Source organism: Eublepharis macularius, chromosome 11 (assembly GCF_028583425.1).
Source record: "Eublepharis macularius isolate TG4126 chromosome 11, MPM_Emac_v1.0, whole genome shotgun sequence".
Lineage (NCBI taxonomy): Eukaryota > Metazoa > Chordata > Lepidosauria > Squamata > Eublepharidae > Eublepharis > Eublepharis macularius.
Genome location: NC_072800.1, coordinates 60,386,005 through 60,406,341, shown reverse-complemented (window position 1 = coordinate 60,406,341; position 20,337 = coordinate 60,386,005). Strand labels below are relative to the sequence as shown.

Below are 20,337 nucleotides of genomic sequence, written 5' to 3'. Positions count from 1 at the left end.
AAGGTGTAAAAGTGGGCAAAAGATACAATCAAACTACTACTTAGTACTTTTACAACGGAACATATCCATCTGCCTTATACAAAGTCAGACCAGTGGTCCATCTAGTCCAGAACTGTCTACTCTGAGTGACTGGTCTCCTCTCAGGCAGAAAAAGGTCTTTCCCAGCTCTTGCTACTTGAGATCTTTTAACTGAAGATGCTGAACTCTGAACTTGGAATCGTCAGTAAGCCTTTTGCTGACCACTGAAGACCACATATATTAATCTCAGCAAAACTAACCACAATCCATTTAGCATATCACAGCATGTGCCGTCAGGGTACCCAGTCTTTTTGCAACTGAGTTTTTCACTGGAGACCTTCCACTCATGTTGCACCACCTCTCTTCTTGCAGAGGAACATCATCCATCAAGAATTTCTTCAGCTCAAGCCACAAGCTAGAATGTCTGGTATTTGCTATGCTCATTAATTCCAGTGGGAGTTGGCAGAGGGAAAAGTTCCTGAAGTATTAAACTACCATATCATTATAACAAAGAAGCTAAGAAAAAAAGATGAATGTTGAATGAGATGAAAGTTAACTACGTTTGTTCTATTTTATCAAATATTGTTTTAGAAGTTTACGATTCAATGTCAGCTGTGAACAGAGTGTAAAGTTTAAAAGTGAGCGGAAAGGTTCTCTACCAAGACTACTCTTTCCTGTCTAACATTAATACTAATGCCATCCACTGCCCTCTAGCACAGCTGAAATATGCTGTTGCCTGTTTCTTCATAAATATTTTTACTCTGGAACACAAATGCTGCAAAGCACAGATTGGCCTGTAGCAAAAGGGAACTCAGTAAAGATCCGGTTCTGTCTCAGGTGTAATGGGGAGAAATTTTCCCGAAACCTCAGAAGAGTTCTTTTGTGGTAAACTCAGATTATTGATATTTCCATGAGAAGCAGTCTATTCACACCCTCGTTTTAAACAATAGTAGATCGTACTTGCACAATGCTAAGATGAGTTACCCCCTTCAGAGTCTACTGACTTAGAAGAGCGCAACTCTGTTTAATACTGCATTGATACTGTATCACTATGAAGGAAAGCTTATTAACTGAGCTATAAAGTTCAAACCTAGCAGGAATAGAAAAAGTGGCAGATAGGATTTTAACAGGCAAGTTCAGGAATGGGTATTTCCCACCAAACTTGCTTGCTTCTCTTCAAACACGGATTTCATGATGCAATGTTTTTCCTGCAGGACTGTGACAAAAGGATGTGTATACTTTATGATTTCATATTCCTAACTAATTCCATAAGCCAGAAAACATAGCTGCTGTTGTAACATGAATTTTCATTGGTTAAATACATTCAAATGTTAAGAGGAATGTGAAGAGATAAGACTTGGCAGGTCACTATGGTACTCCAGAGAAATTTTAAAAGGTACTGATGTTTAAAGACCCCCATTCACACCTTCCCCCCCCCCAGTGATGGTCACCAAATGTATGGGAATTGAAGGGAACTGACTCAAATCTGACTGAAAGAGTAGAGAACTCAAGACACAACTGCAATGTCTGAATGAGCCCTAAATTTTAACAAACAAAAATATGTTGAGGCTTAGTGTCAGATACCATGCACTGTGCAGAAAAAGGAGCCGTCTCTCGTATGGGAAGTAATTGAGAAAAATGGAAATACTACCTTAAAGAAATATGACTACTTATTTAGGTGCATTATAAACAATTATAAAAATGTCTAGCTGGGTGCTTCTATTATGTTCCTCAAGCGTGGCATGTGACTGTCTCCCTAAAGGCTCCTCTGTAGTTATCCATAAGATAATTTGTCTTGTTATATTATTTTACTACACTCCCAAGATCCACAAGATGGTGTAATTTATCTTTATCAAAGATTGTTAATTTTAGAGCACCAGCACGTCAACTAGATTGAAACTAAACATACCAGGGCTGTATTCAGACATCTTACTCAACTATGGCTAATTGAAAATGTGAATGAATCTCTCCTTGCTGGACTCTTACTTGCACCCCATTTCTTCTCCCTACTAATTGCTTCTTTCACAAGTTACATTGAACACGCATACAATCCGTGTGCAATGTACCCTTGATTGTTCTTTATATATGCACTGAGTAATTTTCACATTACATTCAACACATGTGCAGTTGAACATGTGATTGAAACCGCACATTTATCCACATCCATTGGCACTTTCTTACAAACATACATGCAAGTCATATGTGTGTTCACTGTAACATGTGAACAGGGCTACTGGGACTCGTGGTTAAGACTCAGTCCACACACCTGTGTATCATGGGGAATCAGGGTTAGTTTTTATCTGCAACGGAGGGCAGGGGCATGCACCTGAGCTGGACAACAAGCCCATCTGGTGCACGCTTAATTGTGGATAAGTATAATGTTTGAATACAGCCTAAGGGTCTAATCCTGCATGCTGGAAAGATGTAGACAAACCACTGGTATCAATGATATTTAAAGCAGCTCCACTCTTCTTCAACTGCCCATCTGGCCTAGATAAAGAATTCCCGTTTCAGCAGTCTTTTCTCTCAAATATCTACTCTGTATTTTTAAGTTACGAAGCATACAGTAGTGATCATATATATACATATTTTAAAAAGTCAATTAGAAAAAAAAGTATTCTTTAAACATAATCTGGTTTAAAATGAACCTGGCTGTCAATTTAAAGAAGTGGTAGGCAACTTTTTTGACACAAGTGCCCCCCAAAATGTAGTGTCTGCCTGTGAAGATGTTGGTGTAATAGCAAACCAAACTGGCTTTGGTTTGCTATTAGGGGATTATATTTGGCCAGCCACATTCAGAACAAGCCAAGCTCCAGTGATGCTACCACAGACATGACTCCTGCCTTCTTCCACACCACTGTCGTGTCTTATTTTGCTTGGATGGTAATCAAGTCTGGATGCCAAGCAAAATGGTCTGATATGCCACTGCTGCCAGGGGTGGGCCGCCCCTGATCTGAAGACTATACCTCTGTCTTAATATTAAATCATGAATCTATCAAACAACTTCAGTTAAAAGCAGCTTTTCTAAATAAGTGCCAACAATGAGGAAAATCTCTAATTTTTTAGGTTAAGCATTACAAGCAACATAGCAAGTGATTTATTTTCTCCACTGTATGCTTCTCACTGGACCTAGGGACTATCAAGACATCATCCGTGGTGCCAGACTCAAGGAAATGCCCTCCTCTAAAGGGAAGCCTTATAACAAGTCAGTCTGAATAAAACCGGATCTACTTTTTCTAGGAATTCATTTTACCTTTAACGAAAGTTTCCATTTTACAATGTGCAGGATACAAAACAATTACACGTGAATTGTGGTATCAGTGCCACAACATTCACTTAAAATTAATAGAGCCAGAGGCAGTAGAAGGAAAGGAGAAAAAGCAGTGTGGGTAGATTTTGCCGTTAATCTTTCTCTTACACCCTCTGGGTAGATTGCTGCCACCAGGAATATTATATTCCAAGATATTTTATTTAAATTTCCCCTTTAGTAACGTGCCCAAGTGTCAGGCTCCTTCGTGGTACTATGTGGTCTTGAGGATAGGAATGGGATATAGGAATGACAGATACTCTGGGATATAAAAAAAAACAAAGTAAACTTTTATTTTTATAAGAAGCATATCGGTTTCATATTATTTCTTCAGCTTGATGGTTTCAATGAGTGTTGTTATTGGTTCTTAAAGTTTCCTTTCATAGACACAGTCACACAGATCTTCTCTCAGGCTTCACACACAGTTTGCCTGCTTCAGATATCAACCTCTCACTCAAATACACATAGACTTTCTCTCTCAGGAGCACACACAGTGAATATGTAGTCTCACAGACACACACAGTTCAGGCTTCCACACAGATTGCCTTTCTCTTAAAAATACACGGATACTTTCAGGCTGCACACAGCTCGCCTCTCTTGTCCTGACTCAATATTTCTCTCAGAACTGCTTAAAAATACTCAGGCTGCACACAGCTTGCCTGCTAAAGTCAGACTCAATATTTTTCTCAGAAATGCTTAAACATGCTAAGACTGCACACAGCTTGCCTCTCTTGCCCTGACTGAATCTTTTCTCTCCCTCAGTAACTAAAACCTGCATTCACTCCACCCACACTCTCAGTCATCAACCAATCATATCACTCATTCATCCCTCTCTTTCATCCGCACACTTCATCTGTACCACACCAAGCATTAAAAGACACACAGAAACTTAAAATCATTACAAGAGGTCAAATGCTCCACCTAAAAATGGTAAGAAGGGGCCAAGGATCTAAAAACAGAAACCTGAAACATAATTCAGTTGTAAGGCACAATGTATTTGACAGTGGAAAATCGACCAAGTTCCATCACAGACCCTATACATTAAATGAAAAAGATCTCAAATTTAATCTATTGGTAGAAAATTTCTATGCCACCAGGGAACTGCCCAAGATGGCTTGCAAAAGTTCAATGTTTGGCATCTCTAGTTTAAAATTTGAATACCGATCTTGCCAAAGGCCTTGGAGAGCCACTGCCAGTCAATGGGAGATGCTATTTGGCTACACAGCGCAGTGCAAGACAACTTCATATGTTCTATCACAGGAGCTGATTGGGAAGTCAAAGTGGCCCGGGAGCAAGACAGGCTGACTGATTCCAGGATGCTACAAGTCAGTGCTGAAGGGTCCACGTAGCTCAGTGGCAAAGTTACTGGTGCTCTGCTAGTTGAGAGTGGCCTACCAGGGAAGTGGCAGACCAGTAACTTTCCCGATAAATAAAGTGACCAATCTGCACCTGTTATACCAGAAGAGAATCTTACTATATAATTGAGTAAGCATATTTCAGACAACTCACTTTACACCCTGGTGCACCACCAGAGGGCGCTGCCATGGAGGGAAGCTTAGGCAAGGCACCATGTCCCTCCAGAAAACTTGCCATGGTGGGAAGCCAAGGCCGGGAGCAGGTGGCAATGCCCGCCTTCCGCCTTCACCCAGCTGGTATTAGGAATGAGGCATGTGACAATGCCCACCACCCAACTTAACCCAGATGATATTAGGAGTGGAGCAGGTGGCAATGCCCACGCCCATTTTAACATGGCTGGTATTAGGAACAGAGCAGGTGGCAATGCCTAACCCCAGCCATAACCCAGCTGGTATCAGCAGCAGAACAGATGGCAAGGCCTGCCCCCCTTTGAACCAGTTGGGATCAGGAGCAGAGCAGTTGGCAATGCCAGCCCCCCACCTTAACTTAGCTGGTAATAGGAGCGAAGCAGGTGGTAATGTCCATCCCCCACCTTAACCCAACGGGTATTAGGAGCAGAGCAGGTGGCAATGCCCTCCCCTGCCTTAACCCGGCTGGTATTAGTGGCGGAGAAGGTGGCAATGCCCACTCCCACCTTAAACTAGAGGGTAATAGGCATGGAGCAGATGGCAATGCCCACTCACCCTGTCTTAACTCACCCGGTATCAGGAGCAGAGCAGGTGGCAATGCCCACCTCCTGCTTAACCCAGCCAGTATTAGGAGCAGAGTAGGTGGCAATGCCCTTCCCCTGCCTTAACCAGCAGGTATAAGAGCGGAGCAGATGGCAATGCTCATCCCTCACCTTAACCCAACTGGTATTAGGAGTGGAGCAGGTGGCAATACCCACCCCCCGCCATCACCCATTTGGGATCAAGAGTGGAGCAGGTGGCAATGCCCACCTTGCACCTTCACCTGGCTGGGATCAGATGCAGAGCAGGAGGCAATGCCCTTCTTCCCTTCACCCAGCCTGGATAAGGAGCAGAGCAGATGGCAATGCCCACCCTCTTCAACCTACCGGAATAAGCCACTGAGCAGGAGGCAATGCCCACCCTGTCTTCACCCTGCCAGAGTCAGGAGCCAAGCGTGCAGCAATGCCTGCCTCCCCTTCAACCTGCTGGAACCAGGAGCAGAGCAGGTGGCAATGCCCACACCCCCTTCAACCAGTTGGGATCGGGAGCAGAGCAGGTAGTAAAACCCACTGCCCACATTCACCTGTCAGGATCAGGCACGGAGCAGGAGGCAGTGCCTGTTCCTCTCTTCACCCAGTGGGGAGCATGTGGCAATGCCCACCCCCTTCACCCAGCCGTGGTCAGGTACAGAACAGGAGGCAATGTCCCCCCTTTACTCAGCATGTATCAGGCATGGAGCAGGTAGCAAAGCCCACCACCCCTTCACATGGCCGAGATCAGGCAGATCAGGCGTGGAGCAGATGACAATGCCCACCCCCCTCCTTCACCATCTGGAATCAGTGATGGAGGAGGAGTGAATGCCTGCCTGCCCGCCCTCCCCTTTCTAGAGCCCGTTGTATTTTTTCCCCACAACAGGCTTTGTTGCTAGTGTACTATAACCATCCTGAGAATATTCATTTGCTGCTTTGAAAAGTCAGGAAACATAGGAGTGAATTAAGTCTTGAACAAATTATCTTTTAAGAAATAATCAATGGAATTCTTTCTAAAGGTTTGTTGCTAGCATGCTGTACCAAACAGAGAAATCATCTGTCAACCCTTTACTAAAGAAGCTAGCGGCATCTTCAGCTATGCTTTTTCTGTGTGTAGAAAACTTGCATTGTTTCTAAGTGTTAGAGGACAACTGTTGCTTCCACAGAAGCTACCGTGCTAAAATCAATTGCTCTGAATTATGATGATTAATGAGATAAAACACAAAAATGTGTGTGTGGGAGGGAAGACACCAAGTTATACAAAGCTGCTCTGCTAGATACATTTAAGATTGAGCTGTGATTTCTCTCGAGTCCAAATACTGATCTGTTTCAGCCCTTCGTAAATTCTTCCCTGCTGCTTCTATATTTTACCAAAATGAGTGAAGATGAGACACAGCAGCAGGGAGATTGCCTGTCAGCAAGCATTAGGCTATTGCAAGCATGTTCAGGGGTGCGGCGTGTAGTTTCCATGGTACGCAATGTCTGTGACGGTACTCATAAATACTGGAAAGCATGAAAAATATTTCCATTAGTGAATACTGCCTCTAGATGCAAATCTGCATTGCCACAGTGGCATCTGGAGAAGATTGGTGATAGCGTGCATGTTTCTAATGTGAAAACTACAAGTTCTGTCACCAGGATCTCCAGGTAAAAGATGCCAGGCAGCAGGTGTTTCAGAAAGGCTTTGCTCTGCCTGAGAAACTGTCGTCTGACACAACTGATCAATAGTCTGACTTAGTGTAAGTCAACTTCAAATGCAGGCTACATTTTCCACAGTATTTGCCAGCCTATGATCCTGCCGTGTAGTTCTTCACAACATCACATCCAGGCAAGATTCCCTCAAAGGTGTCCTCACAGGGAAGAAATCTGCACCGGAATTAAAGTGGGGCTCATTATGTTGCAAAACACCTGGAAAACATTCAACACAATCTAAGCTCCCTGCATTATTTCTGGTGTGTTTGTGTGGGCCAGTGTGCACTGTGTTACAGTCAGAAAAGGAAACCAGTAGCCTCAAAAAGGTTAATAGGATTTTAGTGAAAGCACTCCTAGGTGGTAGACTGAAATCAGTTTATGCCCAATCTCTCAGTAGTTTGCAATATATCTGTATTTTTTGCTGTTCATTATTGTTTTTTTCCATTTAACATCAAACATCTATTGTTTTCTTTGGGTGATGTTTTCCCCATATAAATGTCTTAACATTTCAGTTTTTTATACAAGCTATGGCTAGGCATTACAAAGTCCCCTGTTCCCCTAAAAAAGATGCTTTCGTAAAAAGGTAACTGATCTATTTGGCTTGCTCATATGTTGGGACTAAAGATGACTGATATCTCAGGTAACATTAAAAAATACAGATGGAGAGAATATAAAGGTGGAGCTTTTCTTAATCCTATGGCAATTTCTGAAACTGAAGAGACAAGCCACTTTTAAACTGAACAGTGGTTTGTGCAGTTCAGCAATGGAAACCGCTGGCTGATAGCACCAAGGCAATTATTTTGTGTTTGTATCACTTATTTAGATTATGGTCCCTGCTGCTGCAATAGAGGTATAGCCACTGCAGTTGCTTGTGCTGGCTTATGATTACTGGCAACTGTTTATTATACTTATTGTGAAGATATAGCTTTGACATCATGACCGGTTTGCTATTTGTGTCACACAAATATGCTAATGGAAAGTTATTATGTAACATCCGATTGACCTAAGTTTTTCTTATGGCGCCTGCAGTCTTTGAAGCAACTACAGTATGTCCCTGCCCCCCCCCCCCCCCGCCTGCATTTATCTCATTTCCAGCTAAGATAGGCAGGTCAGGCCTGTCCAGAAAGCACAGTTCAAAAGAGACAACGCTTACAAAAAAGTACTTCCAAAAGTCATTTCTGTAGATGACAGTTTTGGGGCAAGAACAAACCTCCATTTTTTTACAGCACTCAGTTGGAATGCCCCACCAAACAGTGATCAGATCCATGGCAGGACAGTCTTCATTCTTCACTGCATACACATGAAAAGGGGGGGGGGGAGGAAAGGGCACACCCTAAAGACCTACCCCTAAACCACAAATTAGAGTTTGTTTGTGATGTCTGAATGAACATAGATAGGAAGATGGTTATGTCCATTTCTGGAACAGAGGAAGTTCAACATTGAGTTACTGACCTCTGTAGAGCCCAAAGAATCCTTCATAGCGCAGCACTTTCTTAAAACAATCAAAGCTGTTCTTGTACATCAGCTCCCCCACAAAGGATCCAGTGGAGCGTTGATTCTGCATTCTGGTTTTCACAAGATCAATCGGATATACCGCTGTGGCCCCAACAGCTGTACGTAAATTGTGAATTAAAAACAAAAGAAGTTTGAATGTTGCCACCTCCACTGTACCAGTTCACACGTTCAGCACGTTTTTGCCAATGTGCTCAAGGTCTTACAGTAGTCTGCATTCCACCACTGGCCAACAGATCCCATCCCTAGCCTCCACAAGGATACAATGCAGGTGTGCTGACTTTTTTTCTTGATTTCAGTGGGATTTTCAGTGGTGGCCAATGTCATCTTTGGGATGTAATCTACCATTATTAGTTTCTTTTCACTAGAATTTTCTTGGAGACAAGCCAGGCAGGGAAAAAACTTCCCAAGAGTTATATTTATAGACTGATCTAAGCAGCACTGGGTGCACCATTTCCAATTGACTGCAACGGGCTAGGCAGGCCTAACTTTGTATAGAATCTGGCTGTGAGGTACAAGGAAACAAACTGCACACATAATTTTCCTATATGCTGCTAGCCCTTTGCACAGTCATAGTCACTGATGCAATTTTTCATTTCTTTCAATGGCCAAGCCAAGTGCTGGTTCTGATTTTTATGACGCTCTGCCAACGTCTGGTGAAAAGCCATGTACTCTTTGGACCAGGGCACTGTTACACCAAGTGGATGGCAGCAGGAGTCAGACCAATATACTTCTCATCTGTATTTGAGATTAGTCCTAAAGTACACTTGACCAAATCCCTAAATCAATCATATACAAAAACAGGGCAGGCCAAACAATTTAGACATCTGTTTATAAGCTGCAGGCTCATTTATTTCAGGGAGCTATTTTAAGAGGAAAAGAAAAGATCAACAGAGAAAAAAAATTAGACTTAAATTTGTTTCATTCATTTTCTTACTAACCTCCAGCAATGGAACCAAGAGCAAATCTGTAGGCAGATTCTGCTATCTGGATGAGAACAGGCCGAGACAGTTCACCAGGAGCTTGCTGCAAGCGTAGAATTTAAGGAGAAGATAAAGGACTGTATTATTCACTGCAGTTGTGCACTGAGTATAAATCTGTGCAAAACCAATGTGGGCTTTCTTACACAGGTAACAGGACTGTGATATAAGGAAATGGCTCAAAGAGAAGCTTCAACGAAGGGCTAGGGACTGTAGGCTATACTACTGCATAATGTCATTTCTTATGTCATGTTAAATGGCCTGTGTTTTCTTTCAACATTGTTTCAGCGCTATATCAGATTTCTGCTTGTTTTCAAATTTCAGCAATCCTTACCCTTTTTCATTGTCTACTGAATGCCCCTGCTGTTGATTGTATTGATTTACACGGTGTAATCTGCCTTAAGTCTCACTGAGAAAGATGGACTATAAATAACATCAATAAATAAAAATACATTTTAACAAATCAAGCACTGAACACAGCTGCTGACCAGTGGAAGGAAGTGGGCTGGATGCCACAGAATGGATCTGCAGGATCCAATCCAGTGAACACTCACCACTGCAAATCAAGACTCAAGTATTTTATAAGTGAACGATGAAAGAAGCTGCTTGCAGCTTTGAGCGCCTGTAAAACATTTCAGTCTGGCTCTCCTACAGGGTTTGTTTTCAAAGCCCTGCCAGGATCTTAACTGTCCAAAATTGCTTTCTAGAAATATGTTTCAAAAAGTTCAGAGCAAGTGAGAAATTAAGAAAGAAAACCTTCTATCTTTATTTTACACACACACGCCACACTGGATTGGAGAAAGTTAACTTTTGCAAGAAAAAAATACCATTCAAAAACAAGCAACTTAATAGAGCTGTGTTTTTTCTCCAACGCTCATACACCATGAGCATTCAAGAGGCAAGAAAAGCAATGAAAAGATGCCACTTGGGTTATTGCCTAATCACAGTTAATGTTGAGCAAGAAGACATTAGTCCATGGGTGCATGGAAAGAGGGTTTATGGGAACATAAATGGAAGTTACTGCCATTTGGGCATCTTACAATATTGATAATCAAAATTTTACACAAGACACAAAACGAACAATACGAGTATAAAAAAAGAACTCAGGTCTACGTATAACAATCTCAGAAACAGACAGCCTTTCACTTCTACCTCCCCAAAGATCAGAACTGCGCAAGATTCTGTTTTTTGAATCTTTCCTCAAAAGTACAAGCATCATGAATGCTACTGGGAAGAGAAAGGAGAGGTGACCCGACCCGCCCCCCTCCAAAACCATGTAAACCCTTTCAGATGTTTCAAATGGATTCACTGAATTGCGCCTGAAATTGCTAAGGGCAGCATAAAAGAAACACAAGGAAGAAAACATTAGTTTGTTCAAGAGATCTAGTGTTGTATGTGCTACTGATATATGCACCAGGCTATTTCTGGGATCATTTTATGGGCTCCAATACAATGTCATGGGCCCCAACACAAGAGACCACAGCAAAGAGCACCAACACAGAGACTTCCCTACACAGCATCCTTAACAGTGTAGGTTGGCTTGCTATGAGGACTATCCACATTGCATGGAGAGTTGTGTGCCAAGACTGTACTGCTACAAGGAGAAGCAAACATGATCTTTTGCAGCACTCCAATATGAGATCTGCAGTTTACGGATGGACCCTTACTGCTTACCTCTCACAGTAATCTCCAAGACAGGTTTGGGGAGTGAGCTCATATGAATATATCCTAACATACTTGCTCCTTAGGCAAGGCTAAAAATATGCTGCAGGGTGATTTGGGGTGGGAGGAGGCAGCCAAGTAAGGAGGGCCTAGCTTGAGGCCTACTAGACCCAAAAATGTAGCCTGCATCAACTCATTGTGGTCAAACTGGCGTCTCCGCACAGACCCAGAGTGCAGAGAAGGGGGGTGGGGAGAACTCTCTAGCTCTCAACATACAGAACTTGATTTGACTTAAGTGATACTTTTAGAAAAACAGAACTACACCCAGGTCTGTGTCAGTTTTCAATACATGAAAGAGACGGAGAAAAAGGTTTTTTAAAAAAAACTGGCCAAGTTTTCTCTCTTATCTCTTGTTTCACATAACAATAGATCATTTTCCTTTAAATCATACCAAGATTCAAAAACTGAAACAAAAAACAGAACAAAACAGAACAAAACAGAACAAAAAAGGGGTCTTAAAGATTTGCAATGATCGTGACAGCCTAAACAGAACCATCATTCATTTCAACACTTTTCTGTCGTCTAGAATGGAATACATGTTCAGTCCTTTAATGTACTGCCCCCCTCTCCCTTCTGAGCAATTGTTTTGCAGACTTGGTGCCAAAACCGACATCTACGGCAAAAAACATAAAGTATTATCTCCTTCATTAAAAGTACTGCAAGGCAGGATCAGGGAGGGTTAAACTTCTTTAATAAGCGAGTTAATCCATTCTCTCCCACCCCAATAAAACTTGTTAAAATGACACCTTTACACTTTTTTGCTTGGTTTACTGTTACAATCAAATCAATCATTCTTCATGTCTTTAAATGGAGAGAGCAGCCTTTTTGTTTCCTGGTTAAGTGAAGATATAACTATTTTGTATTTAGAGCACATTTTTTACATTCAAGCTGCAAAGGAGTAGATGCAATATTAATATGACAATGGGAGGATCGGGAAGGCTTGCTACTGGGAAGGACCAAAAGCATCATTACGCTCCCCACCCTGCCTGTCTCCTCACCTGTCTTTGAGCCTCTGCCAGGTTGTATGGCAATGTTCCCTCCTCCAGAGGAGCAATTCTTTCAATATCTGCTAATGTCATGCGCCTGGGGAGACAAAGCGATCACGAAACAGAAATTTACATTAATAAGACAGAAAGAGAAACTTTAAGTTACCGACCTTGGTTTTGTGCCCCCATCCTGCTTATTTCAGTGTTGTTGTTTTCTACAGCAAAGAAAGGGTAATTTTCAACGTACCCCCGTGGCTCATATAAATCTGCTAACTGGAACAAGATGTCAACTTCCATGGGTGTAACCTGGCCAAATTTCTGAGCTGCCAGAACAAACTCCTCTGCAACAGAAAGGAGGAAGGGAGAGAACAGAGACAAAGGACAAACTAATCAAACAACACTGCAAGTTATCTACCAAGGTCTCAGAATCACCAACATTTAGTATTAAACCAATAAGCTGCGATAGGAAGGAAAAATACTGCAAATAGTGTGCCTACCACTGAGTTTGTTTTAAATATTATATCCTTCATCAAATAGGTATAGTAGTCTGGCCCTACAGTTGAGTGAGAACAGTAGGACTGAGGATATTTGACATACGGTATCAATCAGTTGTGGGTCAGAGTGAAAAAAAAAATAGGAGACAGAGATGTGGAACTTTTCTTGCAAGTGTGTCCCAGTAGGATACATTAACGGAGGGTTGGCACTGCAGAGGGAGTTCTCTATAAAAGTGGTTAGATAGAGCAGATAACAGCTTGTTCCAAGCTTGTAGATCAGCTTACTGCAATGCCAATACAAGCTGATGGAATTTTTCAGCTACCCTTGAAGGTCACTTTAAAAGGCTGCCAATTTGGCACAAATCCTAGGAAGTTTTTGAAACTTTTAAACATCTCTACATTCACTGCTCATTCAAGCCTGCCTTTAGGATCTCTCACAAATTAAAAACAAAGCAACCCTCCATGCAAAAAACCCCTAAGAAACAAGAGTGGCAGAAAAATAACACAGGCATGATAGGTTTGGATAGGTCTATTTTCTAACTGATAACTCAAAAAAGGAGGAAGGGGAAAACACTTTCTAGAAATAACTCCCAACATTTCAACTAACCTTTAGTGACTTCCACATCTTTTCTATTTCCAGCCAGCGTGCTATAGATTTTTCTAATGAGTTCCATGTTATTAAGAAGGGTATTAAAGCCATTAAAATAGGAAAAGCTGACTTGATGAGAAGTGGTACCTCCAGCAGCCTAAAACAGAGATCAAATTGGGAAAAGCAGGAAGACAAAGAAAAACGTCTTAACTTAAAAAAACATTTTTTGAACAAAATATTTCAACTGGGAAGACTTCAGGAATATTATTAGTTTTTTTTTAAAGACAGCAATGGAAATAGCAAGGGATTTTTAAAATACAAATTTTTAAAAAGCCTATAATGGATTCTTAAGTTACTGAGGCTAATCATGACCAGCATTGCAAGCTCTTCCCCCAGCTAGTGAAACCTAAACAAATACATATGCAGGATTATAACAACATAGCCAGTGGTAATTTACAGAGTTCAAGTTTCAATACTGTTTCAGTTAGAAAATGTTTTATAAGTTGCTTTACTTCTTCTAATGAGCAAATCTCAAAGGCTTAAAAATGCAAAGTATATTAATGTCTTGTGGGGAGGGGGAATCAACAAAAATCAAATCCCAGCACAGAAGGAGGCAGCTTTATGATTTAAATGCAGAGAAACATCACATTACCAGCAGTAAAATCCTCTCCCAAGCTACTCAGACTTTGCTTTTATAATCAGTTCAATGAGATAAGAGTTTTGATCACCTTCAAAATGCAGCGATGACATTGTTCCAAACAAACACAAAGACCTAACGTGAAAAATCTTCCTGATTCCCAAATGACTAACTCTGAGAAGGAAGATGCAATTTAGGGATGCAAAACATTAAAAATGTAAATGAATAAATGCTAAGGAATCATTTACCATTTATACACCTCTGTAAACGCTTCCCAACACTCGGATAAAGGGTTTCCTGTGCGTTCCGGGATCACCTGTGCCTGCAGAACACGCCTGTTTCCAATGATGGCCTTACTGTCAGTTACACACAAGATTAACATCACACAGTTTTATTGTATGATGTTTATATTTTGCTTATGTGTTTTATTTGCTTGATTGTGATAGCCTTTGGCTGCATGCAATAAATACTCTGGTTCTGGTTCACAGGATTAACACAGAAGCATGTTAACATGTGAATTTTAATGTGTTAATAAGGTTTGTATTGTATTTTAACAGTATATTTGTTGGAAGCCACACTGATCCTACTTGCGGGAAGAGCGGGGTGTAAGTTGAATAAAACAAACAAACAAAACAAAAATGAGTAGCAGAGCTGGTAACATGTAAGAATATTTAATTGGGTTAGATAGAACAAGTTTTTAAATAGTATGAATGATTGCTTTAAATCTATATACCCTGGTGTGATTAACTGATTGACTCTGTGTTGTGGTACATTTGGGGAATGCTAAACTGGGATTCAAAAACACAAAAACATAGTTTGCATTTGGCTTATTAAGTGTGATTTGCAATGACTTCTGAATGCAAAAATCCCACTGATCAGTAGCCATGTCACTATCTGTCTCCTGCACAGACAGAGGGAAGCACAGATGAACAGAAAACCTTGAAGCTTTAGCAGTGTCCAGCTAACGATGGTGCTTTGCTTTCTAATGACTTGCCAAGCAGGAAGGAACTTCAGAGATTTCAGCATCTCTAGATTTAAAGAGAAATGGGGTGTCTGAGGGCGGGGGCGGGGGCGGGGGTGGTAGTGGCTGTAAAAGATCTATTTTGTCTCAAAGAACAATTTACAGGATGCACCGAAATAGTTGGACAGAAAGGGAAAGTGCCTAACCACTGGGAAAAGATAAAGGGGGGCACTGTCTTATAAAAACTTTTATTTTGTTCTGAAGTTTAAATGTTCAGTAATTCAATAAAACAGATAGGCAGAGGAATGAGAGAGAGAGACAAAGGATTATTTACAAAGAACAAGATGAAGAGGCTTGGCTTGCCCAAAATTTCCTCCTTTCCTTACTTCTTGTAGCTGAACAATCACATAGCACAACGTTGCCAGCAGTTCGCCACTGTAAGGGAGCTTGAGATCACATCTAGGGACTGTGTCTGGTGATGGGTAAGGACGCAAGCAGACTACTAACTGGGATTTACAAATAAACTGGGGCTTAAACAAAGCATAATTTAGTACACCACACTGGCTTTATATGACACTGCTATCTACCAGATCAGTAAATTTAATCTAGTATTGGATTGGCAGTATTCTTTCCAAAGTCCCAGGCAAAAATACACTCTAGATTTTCACAAGAATTGCCATGGATAGAAGCCTCAGACATGACGGGACAACTTAAAGCAACAGCTCCCCCTGCTCCTAGCAGGAAGCAAGGGGACAATTCTTTGAGCCTAGGAAGCATTTGCAAAGCACTCATCAGGTTGGCAGAGAAGCAGCGGGGGAGTCTCGTCTTCCCTACCATGCCAGCAAAGCAAAAGAACAAAAGGGGGCTGCCCTTTTTGGCTGGAAATTCCACAGAACCATCCCCAATAACTCTGAGGAGCACCTGGATTCAACTTATGTATGTGAGAGAACAAAGAAAATTATGCAACTGCCTTAAATCAGACCACACTTGGCCCTTCCAGGCACTAATGTCTTCCCTGGCAACATGTTCACCAAGTTCCCAGGCAAGATGTTTTTCCAAACACTGCAAACGGAGGGCTAGACTACACATTACAGAGAAGATGCTTCTTTGCCTCTCAAAACAGCAGCAATCAGGGACTGGGACCACAGTGCTGGAGGAGAAAGAGTTTAACCCATTCCCATCCACACCATTTGACAAATACTGTCATTCTCTCCATAGACATTAACTGTCATGGGGGAGGGGGAGAAGAGGAAACCGTGCTGGATGTATGCCTCTGGGAGTATAGCAATATCTTGTGTACAAAGAAGAAGGGAAGAAGATCCTGCAGGGGGTAGCAAGCTCTAGCTAGACAAGATTGTAGGGGGAATGCCTTCCTTCTACAGGGGATTTTCCTTATCTGTCTGCTGAATGCTATTCTTAAGCTTTTCTTTAGACAAACTCCCTCAACTAGCAAGGCAGTTAGCTTTATTTTTTCAGGTTCCTATCCAGTTTGTTGGTTTTATTAATGAAGCTTTTGTTATTCTTGATCACTTTCATGTCCTGACTGCTGCACAGGCACTCTTGCCAACAATGCCACCCTCCTACATGGCTCACAGCAGCTTCAAGGGGGGATTACTATTGAGGGGGAAAAGTGAACTCCTCTGTCCAGCATCATGCTGCTTTATAGGGTTAAAAAAGTGATCCAATCTGAGATCTGCCAAGAAATGTACAGCTTGGCCTGCAGATGTTTTTAATGGTGATGGCAGGAATTCAACCTGGGACACAATGTACAACCTAACACACCGTAGTCATATCACTGGTGTGAGTTCCGTTTCTGCAAACACGCTGCACTTGAACTCTTAAATATTTGCAGCATTTCCAGTTTCTCAGAAACCAAAAGCTGGATGATTTATAATGGTGGGACTTTTAGCTTTCAACCTTTTGGGGTTTTTTTAAGCATCAGTCTTGGTCACTAAAAACATCACCATCATACTTGCAAAAGAGAAGAGATCAGCGTAATTCTGACTCGTGTCAGTGTTAGCAAAGCAATTTTCTATCAAGTTCATAGGAACATCTGAGTCAAGTAAAATCAAAGGAGAGACTGTACTGCATATATATTAGAAAGTGGTTGCTATGCTACTAGTCCTAAGCAGTTCAATGTTACTGAAGCAATGCAGCATTTGACTTAAGAACAGCCATTACAGAATGTGACTCAGAACTTGAACTCTATGTGAAAAAAAATAATTAATAAATATTAAACTGAATACAGGTACCAAAGATTCTGCTGAGAAACATGCACATTAAGTTTGCATATATTTCCTCCACTTAATTTATTCTGCTTCCAAAGCTGAAGATTTCAAAACAATTGGAATCCACATGATTAGACAGATGCTAATTTACAGCCCAGTCCCAGGAAGTGTTATACCCTTCTAAGCCCACTGATGTCAATGGGCTTAGAAGGGTGTAATTCTGCTTAAGATTGCACTTAGTATTTTAGGGGTTCTTTCTGTAAACTATCAACTGCATTTTACCCATTCTGCAATTCCTGCACATAACATTCAATTTATATACCACCCTTCAGGGCAACTTAATGCCCACTCAGAGCGGTTTACAAAGTATGTCATTATTATCCTCACAACAATAATCACCCTGTGAGGGGGGTGGGGCTGAGAGAGTTCGTAGAAGCTGTGACTGACCCAAGATCACCCAACTGGCTTCAAACGGAGGAGTGGGGAATCAAACCCGGTTCTCCAGATTAGAGTCCCGCACTCTTCACCGCTACACCAATTGGCTCTCACAACATCAGTGTTGTGTAGTTCACTACTTTTGTGTTACAACAGTGAAGCTATCCAGTCTACATCACAAGATGCCTTTTTTAACATAACAAAACAAGCACCAAGCACATTCCTCTGGAAGTCATTCTGCTGTTTACAACTATCATTTTTCTTTCATAATCAAGATGTATGCACTGACACGTGAGATAGTTTGAATACAATTTCTCGGACACATGCTACAGATAGATAGCTGGATGCATGTCAATTTCATACAGCTGCACACACCAGGAATCTGGAAGTTTGCCATTAACATTAGATATGAAACTGACATAGGTCCAGTCCATGGAATAAAATAAAAAGTTCCATGAATGTTAATAAGGGACATGGGTCACAGTGGTGCTTGGGACTCCAGCACACTCATATAACCTTCTATAGAGCATGTACTTTTAAAACATTGCAGAACTGCACTTAAAAAAAATGTTAAAAAAAATAAAATGGCATAGAATGTAGGCATTCATATCTTGGTGTTTATATTAAACTGGAGATGTAAAAATGCATAACGTATATAAATGGATCAATATTGCTTTTCCAGTATTGGATTCCAGGAAAGTTTGAAAAAATACAGGCAATGGAAAGAGAGGGAAATAGCAATATCAAGGCTTCTCATCCTTCGGGACCTTTCTGAAGCTTGCTGTGAAACTAATAAAGGAGTAAGAGATCTGCTAAACCACACAGCATGCCAGAAATACACAGTACGAACTATTTAAACAAATGCAGTTTTAAACTACACAAATCTACATCTAAACTGTAGTCAGAGACTTACCATCTTTATTATAAAAGTCATGCAAATTGTGAGTTAGATTATGCAAAAACAGGCAAAGCGTATGTGAGCCTTCAGCTCGCTCTCCCATTTGAAAGCAGTCTTTGGTAATGAACAAGTTGCCTGCTCCTGTGTAAGCAGAATGTCAGCCTTATGGAAAACAAGACTTTCCATGCATAACCATCCTAACAGGGAACAGCAGCTTATTGAAGCAACACACACAACAATTACCCTGATAGTGCAACAGGTCATCTGATGCAGCTCAAGGTCACTGGCTACTATTCCGGGCCTGAGAAGATACTATCCCGATGGTTCTGGAGAGCAATACCTGGTCTAAATGGATTTATCATGTACAAATGTAAATATTTTCTCTTGCAGCCAACACCTGGGTTATGGGTACTAACAAAAAACAAAAACAAAAACATTACTTCCAAGTTTAAGGTTACTTCTGCCTTTCCTCCATCACTTAAGCCAAGTGCACATGGCCACCTCATGCATTCAGTGACGGTGTGGGCAGGGAGAGGCGGAATGAGCATGCTGGACCCACTCCTTGCCTCTCCACAAATGCCTGGTCATTTGCAAGCAATCGTGCAGATGAAGCGACTGTATGAACTTACCCTCCCAGTGATCAGTGACGCTCCAAAGCCAGCTTTTCTGATCAGGAGAAGGGAAAGTTCACGCAGCCACTTCCTCTATTGGTTGCCCCTGCTGATAACCAGGCATTCACTTCTGCTCTCACTCCTGTTGTGTGCACCTGGCTTCTGTGCGTCCTTGTCTTAGTGGGACCCCAGTAATGATGAGGGTCCCTAATGCATGACCATGAAGGGCAAACAACTTACAGCTACTAGGCATTCTTCAACAAAAGGTGTCAGCATGTGAGGCCGGATAGTGACCATAATGTCTCTGAAATCAATGGCAGTGACTCTTCCAGCTTGAGCATTATCTCGCTGTACGAATGCTTGTTTCGCATGTTCCAACTGAATTTCCTGTAAATGTAAAAAGGGAAAGTTAAATATGGCAGATAGCTCATGCTGCCACGCAAATCACATAGCAAGCCGGAATATGACTGGTTCTGTAGACAGATCTACAGATTTAACTTTGAGATGCAGAGTTCTGCAAAGCCTACTGTAGGTCTCTAGCTCACCTCCCAAATAAAGATTCCCAAAGCTCCTTGACACTCAGGGAAGCCATAAGAACTGACTAAATTTGTTACGTAGAAATGTTTGCAACTTCCATTCATCCTACTAGAAATCATTTCCAGTAGGTAAATTGTTATTTAACTATGCTTATAGGGCAATCCTAAGCAGGTTACTCAGAATCCTACTCAGGTCTATTCAATGGGGCTTACTCCCAGAAAGGACTGCAGTGTTAGAATCACAGTGCCTATGCTTATTGTTACTTAGGAGATGAAAAGACAAAAAAGGGTATTTTAACAATATGGCCAATTAAATTCTACAAATCTTGCAGCAACAGCATGCATTTCCTATGCTAGTTACTTATGCATTAATCTGGAGATTTAACATCATCAAGAAAACAAGTGTTTTCCTTTTACAGAAAAAATGCAGCGCTGAAAAGTACTAAAGATATAATTATTAATAGAACTAGTAAGTCCTATGTCAAAATGTTCTAGGTTAGAGTATGATCTGGCACAGTTAAGCATTTTTTTCCAGACCCAGCGATTTCAACATATGAGAATTAAACACGTGCTTAATTTTTCCACTGCAATTACAAGGTCTCAGCTTTACTTTGGCTG

At 41.4% G+C, this 20,337-nt stretch overlaps 1 protein-coding gene across 1 annotated transcript in view; it reads right to left on the bottom strand.

Moving 5' to 3' along the window:
* The window catches only part of SLC25A13 (solute carrier family 25 member 13), a 138,912-nt gene that overhangs the window by 31,422 nt on the left and 87,153 nt on the right, over positions 1 to 20,337 (bottom strand). The window contains exons 6-11 of the mRNA XM_054991674.1: positions 19,424 to 19,570; positions 13,432 to 13,570; positions 12,578 to 12,671; positions 12,343 to 12,427; positions 9,584 to 9,668; positions 8,583 to 8,741 (exon numbers count right to left, since the gene is read on the bottom strand). Of these exons, the coding sequence (XP_054847649.1) occupies positions 8,583 to 8,741; positions 9,584 to 9,668; positions 12,343 to 12,427; positions 12,578 to 12,671; positions 13,432 to 13,570; positions 19,424 to 19,570 (709 nt within the window). The remainder of the gene's footprint in view (positions 1 to 8,582; positions 8,742 to 9,583; positions 9,669 to 12,342; positions 12,428 to 12,577; positions 12,672 to 13,431; positions 13,571 to 19,423; positions 19,571 to 20,337) is intronic.